At 42.1% G+C, this 11,986-nt stretch overlaps 1 protein-coding gene across 2 annotated transcripts in view; it reads right to left on the reverse strand.

The window, feature by feature from the left end:
* Window positions 1–9,662, reverse strand: part of cacna2d3a (calcium channel, voltage-dependent, alpha 2/delta subunit 3a) — a 101,390-nt gene extending 91,728 nt beyond the window's left edge. For both annotated transcript variants that reach the window (XM_061812428.1, XM_061812419.1), the window contains exons 1-2: window positions 9,331–9,662; window positions 9,107–9,188 (exon numbers count right to left, since the gene is read on the reverse strand). In XM_061812428.1, the coding sequence (XP_061668412.1) occupies window positions 9,107–9,188; window positions 9,331–9,449 (201 nt within the window). In that variant the 5' untranslated portion in view covers window positions 9,450–9,662. The remainder of the gene's footprint in view (window positions 1–9,106; window positions 9,189–9,330) is intronic.
* Between the last annotated feature and the right edge of the window lie 2,324 nt (window positions 9,663–11,986).

The following is an 11,986-nucleotide window of genomic DNA, read 5'->3' on the forward strand; positions in this document are numbered from 1 at the left end:
TCTGTTTCAAAACCAAATCCTGTATAAACAGAGAAAAACTGTCCACATTATAAGATATAATTGCATAAAACTAACTCAATGATTTTAGGAAACTGGAAAAATTTGAATTGATATTATTAAAGCTGAAACAATCTTTAATAATATAATATTGATCCTTCTGTACCGCTTTTCCTTATTACGGTAAACCGGAGCCAATCCTAGGTAGTTTTGGATAAGTGGTGGAGTACAACTGGACTAGTTTTCAGACAATTGCAGTGCAGTAATTATCAATCGACTGTGATGATTCCGACAGTCTCACAAAAAAGCACTGATATAGTCAACAAAAACAACATTCCCAAGTTAGCCAAAAACACGGACTTCAGTTTGCAACTAGTTTGTATGAATATTCCAAATGTTGCAATTTATTAGTTGACTTGTTATTTTTCCCACTACCTCTTTTGAGGATGTAGAATTGTTTCTTAAAGTTTTCAGCTGTTTCAATCAAGCATCTTCAACACAAATTTCACTATCAGCATTTTATTGTTGCAATTATTGACGCTTTGAAAATATGGACATGGGCGTCCAATGACAGACAACAATGAGAAAAGCCGACAGTGACATCACTACTGCAAAGTGTTGAAGTGAATTATGCAATTTTAGTTTTCAGTTACAGTATCAAGTAGATGTATGCATTTTTATTCGTCACAGTCATTGATAGCTAATTGCAAAAAAGCCAGGGAAGGTCTCCTAGAACATCTGAAATAGATTTGGGGTTATTCAGAGGCACTTTAAATGATGGAAAGTGTGTGATGACTTCTTTTTAACACAAGTTTGAATATGATTTCATTAATGTTGAACACAGCCAAGTTCCACTTATGAGGGTATACATACTTTTAAAAATCACAGTATATTCCCTTGACAAATTATTTTCATTACTTTTTTTTTATTGTTGAGTTGTACCATGCATAGATCATATTAATGGTAAAATGGTTCAGAAATGATCTAATTTGACCTCATTTTTTGTATCACAAAAACTGGGGTGTTTACACTTTATTTATCTGCTTTGCCTGCAGCTCTGCAAATTAGACCTCCAAGTAATAAAAGCAATGCTTGAAATAAATAGAGGTTTTTGTTGCAACAAAATACGCACTTTGCGCATGCTCCGATTATATGCAGTCGCACTGCTGCTGTCTGCAGCCAAAAGGTCGAAAATGCGTTGTTTACGTGAGACGCCAGCAAGTGCAGGTGAAGGTCGTCAGTGGGCGGGGCAATCGCTCTGCTCATCTAGAAGCTCTATCTGCTGAGGCGTGATGTGCAAAAAGAGGCGCACTGTCGTGCCCTGCAAAGTTGAGTCCAAGTAAGAGCATTTGTGTTGTTGTGGGTGATGGCATAGCGGTCGACTTGGCACGAATATTGCGACTGCCAAGAGAGTGACACCGATGCAGGACATTGTGCTGGGCCAGCACAACTTCAGTATAGTGAGGCCTCATGTCCCGAGATCCCCTTCCATGTATTCTTTAGTGCCGTAGCTGCATTGTATCCATTATTAAAACAAAGCGATGGCAGGGGAAGAGGGGGAGATTTTGAAGGGTTGCCAAATAATTGGGGTTGTTGAATACTTCAAATAAGGGTTCAAGTTTAAGATTTTCCCTCAAGACTTTTTTTTTATAAATGCTTTTACACAAACAACATTTTGACTTTTATCTGTTAGCTTCCCTCTATTTGTAGACGTTACAGTGTTAAAAAAAAAAAAACAAATTGTCCGTCAAAATGGAATAAGTTTAAAATAATGAGCATGTGTGTGTGGTACTGTATGCTCTTCTCCTGAACTCTTGTTTTTAAGAAATCAATTACCTTACAACAAATGTCAATTTAAAACAATCGAGCACATTAACTCCGTAAACTAACCTTAACCATAACCACCTAAACGGAAACATCTTTTATCGACATTATTCTCGACTTACACTTGGCAAAGCTGATGTGGATCCCATCCCATGAATATGTTCACAAGAACCTCTGGTGTCCGTCTTTACCTTCAGGAAACTGCCCCAAAACTTATATAAGTATGATCGATCCAGAACTCAAAAAGTGCGAGCCCTTCGCACAAAGCTGCACACACTTTGTGTTTCTCGGCCCTCCCTTTTACAAAGCCCCCCAATGTTTACTGGGGTTCTGGAGCAATGGGAGTGAGCAATCCGTCACAATCACAGAAAGGTAATGTGGATGGCTCAAAGCCGTGCATGTGTGCGTGATTGTAATTTATGAATCCGCCTGTTGACCTGCGCTGATGCACGGTGACATGCTCGTCATCTGCAGGCCAACTGAGGCAGAGCAACAGCTGAGTCGCTGATGACAGAATATATTCATCTTTTGTTTGCACCGCATTCGACTGCCATGCAAAGTATAGCTGGCATGCACTTTTGCAAAAAAATATTGAAGTGAATGAGGAAAAAAAACTCCCCTCATTAACAACAAATAAGCCACTCAATCCAACACTTCACATCAGCATTGTCCCAGAGGTTGGCGATAAATCAAAGAGGCACACTGCAGAACCAGGCACCATTTTGATTTTCCTAAACCCACAAATACAGCGTCAGCACGTGTGATGTAAATACTTTAATCTGGTGGCCAAAGGCCTTGCTTCCCTGCACTTGAGCTTTCTGCAGCAGAGGTGGTGCGTTTGATTCACGATGGCTTTTCTCATGCTTTTTTTCCCCCCACCAACAAAGCACTAATTACATTGTGAGTAGGTGGCTGCATTGGCCAACGCTGGAAAAATCAAAGCATCAAAACACAAACTACACCCCTTGTTGCTGACTTTGTAATTAAGTTCTTTTATTCTCCGTATGTCAGAATTGAGCATCATACAGACAGTAACCCATATTGCTAGGCCATTTTTGGTGGTCGAGAACAAGTGAGTATGGAGAAGCGAAGCAAGTGGAGCAGTAGGGGTGCTTTAAATGTACACCCTTCCACTCACCCTCACCTCATCCCATCACCAGCCACGCCAAACGGGACCTGACAGCTAGTCAATTTCCCCAAAACTTAATCTCATCTGTAGCCGTCTCCTGTATACTGACACATGGCGTAACGTTGGAATGCCTCAGACGTCACCCATCCCTGGCAGCAGATTGGTAACATCGCACATCCCACACTCACACTAAGTCATCGCCGTCAAAAAAAAAAGGCAGAGAAAGGTAAAAAAAACAAAATACTTAATAACCATGAAGGTGTAAAAAAAATACACTGCATAATACTGAGAGGTCTGCCATAAATTTTACACATACATGCATAATATGAGGCTGTTTTCACACAATCTTTAGTCAGCTTTTTTCACACGTGAACATCTGAAGTGTGTTCATTTAGGGAATATAGTGTATGCATGAACAACCCGAAAAACACTCTTTACTGTAACACAGTACATTTCCTTACATACTCTTAAACTTCACAGAGTGAAATAATCAATACCTGTATACAAGCAGAACTTTTGACATCTCTTTTATTGTACCTCATCATTTCCTGTGATGGGTACCTAATGTTGTGGCGAAGTGGTTTAGTACTATCTTTCAAAGGAATCATCTCTGTCTAAAAATCGTACTTTAATTGAAAATAATCATCAGCCCAAGACAAATAAGATGAAATGGTAATGCTCAATCTAGTTAATTAACCCTAAGTGCAGTTCATTATGACTCAATGGAATGCAATAAGTGACATTCCATTGTTGTGCCCGATAGAATTCAGCTGATTAAAAAGTGATACATTTGGGGAGATATAAATACAGTTCTGTAGAAAAAGTATTGGCTCGCTTCCAAAATTCTTGTCAGGTCATGCTACTCCATTTGAATCTAATTGAAGTCTAGACTTTGACTTGGCGACTCCAAAACTATTATTTTGGAGACATTCAGAAGTCGACTTACTGAAGTGTTTCGGATCGTTGCTGCTGCTGAACCCAAGTGCAATTCAGCTTGAAGTCACAAACTGATGGCTGAACATTCTCCTCCAGGACTTTCTGTTAAAGAACAGAATTCATGGTTCCATCAATTACAGCAAGTTGTCCAGGTCCTCAAAGAGCAATCCACCCCAAGACCATCATTCTTCTATCACCATGTTTGATTGAAATGCTGTTTAGCTCACAACATCCAGCAACCTTCTCTTTGGTCTTCCTCTCACTCTTTTGCCTAGCAGCTTTATCCTCATCACCCTTCTACCAATATACTCACTCTCTCAGCTCTGGACATGTCCAAACCATCAAAGTCCACTCTCTCGACCATTATCTCCAAATCCTATCGAACCTTCTCTCTTCCAGGAGCTCAACATCTTCATTTCCGCAACCTCCAGCTCAGCTTCCTGTTGTCTCTTCAGTGCTACCATGTCTAATCTGTACATCATGGCTGTCTTCAACACAGTCTTATAAACTTTGCCCTTCATCCTGGCAGAAAATCTTCTGTCACATAAAACACCAGACACCTTACCCAGCTGTTCCAACCTATTTGGATGTTTCTTCACGTCCTCATCATTACTCTGGATTGTTCACCCCAGCTATTTGAAGTCATTCACTATCGCTTCTCCTTGGAGCCTCACTCTTCCCCCTCCACCTCTCACATTTGCGAACATATATTCTGTTATACTTTGGCTAATCTTCATTCTTCTCATATCCAGTACATCCCTCCATCTTTCTAATTGCTCATCCACCTCATCCGTGCTTTCACTGCATATCACAATGTCATCTGCGAACATCACGGTACAAGGGGACTCCAGTCAAACCTCTTCTGTCAGCCTATCCATTACCAGTGCAAACCAGAAGGGGCTCAGAGCTGATCCCTGATGCAGTCCCACCTCCACCATAAATTCTTCTGTCACACCTACGACCACTGTTCTTCTGCCCTCCTACATGTCCTGTACTATTCTAACATACTTCTCTGCCACACCAGACTTCCACATGCAGTACCACAGTTCCTCTCTTGGTACTCTGTCATAGGCTTTCCCTAGATCCACGAAAACACTATGTAGCTTCTTTGGACCTACTCTGTACCTTTCCATTAACATCCTTAAGGCAAATAATGCATCTGTGGTACTCTTTCTAGGTATGAAAAAAACTATTGCTCACAAATACTCACTTCTGAGTATACCCTCCACTACTTTTTCCCGTTACTTAATTGTGTGGTTTATATATATACATCCATCCATTTTCTTAGCCGGTTATCCTCACAAGGGTGGAGCGCTGAAGCCTATCCCAGCTGTCATCGGGCAGGAGGCAGGGTACACCCTGAACTGGTTTCCAGCCAACCGCAGGATACATAGAGCCAGACAACAGTCGCACTCACAATTGCATCTAGGGGCAATTTAGTGTGTCTAATTAATGGTACACGTTTTTGGGATGTAGGATGTGTGCCCGGAGAAAACCCCCACAGGAACAGGGAGAACAAACTCCACACAGGGAGGGCTGGGATTGAACCTGGGTCCTCAGAACTGTGAGGCGAACAGTTCCCAGCTGATTGTGCCGTGTATATATATATATATATATATATATATATATATATATATATATGTGTGTGTGTGTGTGTGTGTGTGTGTGTGTGTGGTGTGTGTGTGTGTGTGTGTGTGTGTGTGTATAAAGTGTGACATCCATTCTTTTTTTTGCATTGCTTTTCCTGAGTGTGAACCAAAGATATGGCTGCTATAAAGTTAAAGTAGGTAAAGTTAAAACCTGTATTACGAGTACCTCCTGCTCAATTTTATTTGAGTATCATCTTCACTTTTCTATCACTGACATGCAGTATTAGAGCTTTCATGTTCTCATCTCACTGAGCGACGACTCCTGCTTGTTCTGGAGGGAGCAACCCTCTTTTGGCCATTTTGTCAGGAGACATCTCGGTGGATCACACAGCAAAGCTGAACAACAGCTAAGTAGGATGACATCAGAAAGCAAAATATGCACAGTACACCAAGCCATACGTGCATTCTCTTCTTCAGCATTGAGGCAAATGGATTCCCGCATAGCTGTCACACATCATTACACCTTCTTATCGTCCCCTTCCCTTTTGCTCTGTTACGCTCTCCCGAGTGTGTGAGAACGGCATTGTGATGATCACGGGTTGAGCATGCTTGATGTCGATATGCAAACTCTTATATACACAGACTTATAATGCACATATTGTATATATTAAGAGCATTCAAATCAACAGAAACAATCCGAAAGGAAGACATTTTAATCCAAGTGGCGTGCAAAAACATGTGATGCAAATATGTAGCCTTTTCATCAACTAAATTCAATCTCTTTATGATTATTATTATCCTTTTATAATGTCCAAAATTTAGAGGCTCTTCTGCCAAAGTTATGCACCAATACTTATATCCATCTTGAATGTATTCAGCCACCAGAATTCCTCCACCATAAAAAAAAAAACTTGAAGGTTATTAGTGTGGTAATGTGTACTATACCTTTCATCACTAGAGGGCTTGAAATTATTGCTCTGTAAAAAAATTCCCACTATTTTGACTCCAGGAAGCTATTATGTCAGTGAGCTGAAAACCAGTGCAGCCGCCATACTGTGCACATGAACACACACATACAAGCACAAACCCACAAACACAAGCAGGCGAGACGACAGACAACTTGTTCAATGATACATGAAATTAAAGACTTCAGCAAAATAGCAGAAAAGAGGGTAAAATACACAGAGCTCATTGTGACAATCATTTGGCGATGTTTAATGTTTCAAAAGACTGCAATGTGCAGTTTGACTGTGACACACAATGTGCAGTGTTAAAAAAAAAAGTTAATGATCAGTGTTTTCTTGTTCAGGGACACACACACACAATTTTCCCTGATAGATATAACCTTGAAATGAGAGCTGTGGGATAGATTCAGGAATTGGAGCTGGAGGACAAATCAGGACATCGGGTGAAAGGGGAGACAGTGGTTTTGGGATTCAAAGATATTTCAGTCAAAATATGTAATGCAGAGTGAGCTCACAGGATATTTATGAATCTCCCAAAAACCACAACTGGCTTGGACGGGATAATGCGCTGTTTCTGCATGCTGAAAACATGCAAAGGCTGAAAACAATGTAATACTAAACTGTAGAGATAAAGCTTTATAAACTTTTTCAATATATTCCTTTGCCTGATTTGGGTGTGTTTCCATAAACGGGTGGGCATGAGACAGTTTAGAGTTCAATATAAGTTCCGTCTCCCCCTCCACGAACAATTATGTATGCCTACTCCCCGAAAATGCATCTTTTCTTCCCATAGTCCACTGGCGTCGCCACATCAGAGCGCCTCGTTGTTGGCCTTAAGTGTGCACACATCACACAGAGAAGCATGGAGGTGTGAAGAGAGAAGAAAAAAAAATTCTTAAGTCAGATTTGACATTCAGCATCTGGCCCAATGCTTCAGGCCACTTTAGAGTGCCTCGTTACTGGCAATCACGTGGGATATATTCCAGTCATCCGAAGTTCAGCTGTATTTAATTTTAATTCACAATACCTTGAAACTGAATCATCACTTAAGTAGTTTTTTTATATATCAAATGTAGAATTGATGTTGATTCTCAAACTGTTCATAATGTTACAGTGGCTTACAATTACAAATACACATTTAAATCATGAAGGTGGTAGTTCCAGAACCAAGTTATTCTTTTTTTTTTTTGTGGTACTTGGTGTGAAAGTTTTGAGTTGTAACAAAAGGGTAGCTTGCCGATAATTTTGTTCACGTGTATGAAAGACATGAGACGATGTTGTTGCTCTTCATCTGTTTATGTAATGGCAAAACCAGTGTCATTGCCATTCAGTGGGAAAGGTGAGATGCACTTTCTTCTTATGTGTAAGCAATCAGGTGAAACATCCCCAGTTGCTGTTATAAAGTACACTTTTCCAGCAACAAGGTCTGCAGTCTCCCCTTTGCTCAGTTAACCCTGTGGCCCTCATTTGCATTTTATAAGGAGGTCGTCGCGTTGTGAGGAGGGTTATCTCCTCTTTGGAGGCGGCAAAAAGATGAGAAGGGTGAACAGTTTTTGTGCCGTCAAAAAGATAACACCCTGACTCAGCCTTATCAGCGGCTGATGAAATCCACGCTTGCAGCCATACAGTGGATACATGTGATGGTGATGCATGTGAATATGCGCTGTGTGGTCATGTTCACACACATGAACCGCATCAACCCGCCACAGTGGAGCTTGACGAACAACCCTGACCGACAGTAAACATAACCCCTGGCCCCCACCTGTATGTGTTCAACAGTTATCCTTCTTTCATTGACTCCCCCACTCTTCATTGGGGAATTTATTTCACCACTCTAAAATCTGAAAATGGCACGATGCAGAGGAAGACCGATCGAAACTCTTGTTCGAACAGCAAGCACAAAAGTCACCTTTGAAAGTCAGGCGTCAAGGTTACATCAAATACCTTGAAAGAAACACAAGCCTAGTTGCATGCTCACATGTCAACGTACAACGTTTTTATCTGAGCATGTTTAAAGTTAGATGATCAGAAATGAACATGTTTCAGTAACAAATCTCATTGCATCACTGAACACATGTGCACAAGTACTAAGTCCTGGAACAAAGTACAGTACTGCACAATATGGCCCTTTCGACAGCAACACTCAACATAAATACTGTATGTGTTGGAACACATGCCGCTTTGCCTGTTCACCGTGCATTCATCCATTTTCTGACAATTTGGAGGATCATATTCAATTAGCAGTGGTTTAGTAGCACAAAAATCAGTGTTCAATAATTCTAAATGCAGTACATTTTGTGTTTTTTTTTTAATCCATGGCAACTGGATGTCCTCACATAGTTTTGTGTTGTGTGAATTCATCTATGTGAGTGGCTGAACTCAGTAATGTTTTAAAAGGGAACAAGTCATTTTTTCAAAATATGCTTTCAAATCATTTTGCATTCAGTAGTCATCCCAGCTCTCCTTCCCTTAAGTGTCGAAAAGCAACATATGTACAGTTTTCACCTGCACTGTAAAACACTGATGGGGGTCCTGCTTCTCATTTAGCCCACTCATGTAACCAAACAATGCAACCAAAGTTAGTTATTGTGCAGGTATACCTGCAATCATGCCGGTGGGGGTGAACTGAATTGAATTAAGTGCCAATTAAGATGAAGTCAACTAACCTTCTGCAGCAGCTGGGAGCCTGAGTACTTTGCAGAGATTGACTTCATCTCCCCGCCAAATGCTGAAGCCCAGAGCTTCACTCTGTAGGTTCAAATACCTTATGAATAACTATACAAGGATGGAATCATGTTAATAACTTCACTAACAGCGACAAGGAAGAATCACAAAGAGATCAAGTGAATGGATAGAAATCGTAAACTTTATCTTAATTGCATGTACTCACACGGACGGAGGGATGCTTTGGTGGGAGCCTCCAACCTCAGTTAGGCTAAAACTCAGAGTTGAGGAAAGTAATAAAAGACACGCACTCCACGCACGGACCTTGCCCCCTTCAACCTGCATCTTTGCTCGCCTCTGACGCGCAGTGCTTGTTGGTTTTACGCAGCCGCTCGGGAAATGTGCCCTCCTCCAGAGAATTCAAAAAGAGAAAAAGGGGAAGAAAAAGGAAAATCACCCGAGCTGTCTGGCTGACAGACGCATGGTGGACAATATGCCGGGCGAGTGGGGAGCTGCAAACGCTGCGTGACTTGTCGAAAGTGCGGCGACAGTTGTGGCACAAACACTAACCGGTTCCGGCGCACACGACTCGGATGGGAAAAGTCCACAGCGTGCACAGATCTCAGAAACAAGACACACAACTGGAGTGGAGGTTCAGGTGGCAGCTACCGGAAAAAGAAAAAAAATACCTCTCTCTCTCTCTCTCTCTCTCTCTCTCTCTCTCTCTCTCTCTCTCTCTCTCTCTCTCTCTCTTCTCTCTCTCTCGCTCTCTCTCTCTCTCTCTCTCTCTCTGCATCTGAGAATTGGCTACAGAGGATGCTGTTGTTGAATTACGGCATAGTTCTGACCCAAGCACACACTCATATCCCTCCACACACACACACACCACACACACACACCTCTCTCTCTCTCTCTCTCTCCTCTCTCTCTCTCTCACACGCACACACACACACACGCACACACACACGCACACACGCACACACACACAGGCAGGCTTTATTACAGGGCTTTAATAGATGTCCTTTAGCTTTCATGTCACATCAAGTCATGCACTATATGGCCAGTTCACTGAAGCAGATTACTGCCAAAGTGCTGATGGAGAGAGAAGGGGTGTGCATACAAAAGGAGTGGTGAATGGCAAGCAGGAGTTTGGCATTGTCCAGCTTTTTGGTGGATGCCTGATGACATGTCATTTCTGTCTCCCCCAAAAAAGCAACATAGCACTGGCAACGTGTGCGAGCATCTGGCTGCAGGTGAAAGGTGACGAAAGCCCTTCTGGCGATGCATCCCGTGTGGCAGCTCACATTTCTCTTGGAGCTGCAAATATTCTGGCAAAGCTATGTGACGGGATCAGCAACGTTGAATAATGTTCGCTGCATAGCAGTGGTGGCGCTACAACTATCTTAGGGGAGCTGAAGGACAAGTTTTAGTGTCTTAGCACCCCTAAAAGCAATTGAAAACTCTATTAAACAATTTGGTCCACTACAGATTGTGTTTTTTCCAATTTAGAACGCAGGCGCCATCTTGGTTTGGTGAATTCGCGTAAACACGCGTAACTAAACAGGAATCATTTCGGGAAGGCGTATGAATGGGGGCGCACTGCTATGTTATCGGTTGCTCAAACAAAAGTGGGCGTTGTAAAGCGTCTTTCTTTCGACTGCCAGCTGTGAGCTGTGTGTGCGAGAAAACGGAGCATTTAGCTACCAAACGGCAACAACTGTGGCTGTCTCGTATTAGCTGAGCTGATGTAGCAGCCAAGCACAATACTCGTTTGTGAATGCAATGCATATCTCCAAAATCTGTATTTTCTGCTTCATTTAAAAAAAAAAAAAAAGAGTGACCGCACCGCTAGCTGTTTCGTGAGTTGAGTTAAAAATGTAAGAAGTGGAGAAAAAGGTGCGGGCTCCACTTGGGACTTGTCCCGGTAAAACCTTTCTCTCTCTCCCTCTCAGTAACAAAAATTAAAATAATATTCTACACCTCTTTTGTTGGTATAATCAACATAATTTAATACAACGCTGACTATAATCACGTGGTACATGTTTAAATCACTAACCTTAGCAGTGTGGGGAGACCGGTTCCTTACAATGGATACCGCCACATGACGAACCCACCTATTGATGAATTGGTTGTATGCCTCCAATTCTTTAGTTGGTCCACGGTATAAGTGCTTGTCGAGAAGAGGTGATACTGAATGATGTCTGGATAGGTTACCGACGCCCACAATTGTGTGCTCCATTTGTGTTTCTCCAAGGCATACGGGTCAATATTGTCAATCAAAGCACACTTTTTGTCCCAACGGTTTCTTGAAACAACATCGAATGAGCACCGATAACTTTCAAAAGTATTTTTAGCCATCAAGCGTCACTTTGCGTCGTACGAACATTTGTGCAACTTTGGTCTATATGCAAAAGCATTTCAGTGAACAGCGCCTCATGAGAGTGAACCCATCCAACATGGCCAGGTGCCCCGGATGTAGTCACGTGGTTGAAAATAATCTATTGTTGTCACTTCAGTACCCACACGGTGGTGCCTTAATTTTCCTTTCACCCAAGCCACTACTCGAGGAGATGATGCAATGCTAATGGTGCGTATTGGGTCCTCGATCATCTTGCTGTATTTATACATACACACATTCATCCATTTTCTTAGCCGCTTATCCCCATAAGGGTCGCGGAGAGTGCTGGAGCCTGTCCAAGCTGTCAATGGGCAGGAGGCAGGGTACACCCTGAACTGGTTGCCAGCCAATCACGCAACAGTCGCACTCACAATCGCACCTGGGGGCAAATTAGAGCAATTAATGTTGCATGTTTTTGGGGATGTGGGAAGAAACCAGAGTGCCCGGAGAAAACCCACGCTGCCACAGGAAGACCATGCAAATT

Source organism: Syngnathoides biaculeatus, chromosome 2 (genome assembly GCF_019802595.1).
Source record: "Syngnathoides biaculeatus isolate LvHL_M chromosome 2, ASM1980259v1, whole genome shotgun sequence".
NCBI lineage: Eukaryota > Metazoa > Chordata > Actinopteri > Syngnathiformes > Syngnathidae > Syngnathoides > Syngnathoides biaculeatus.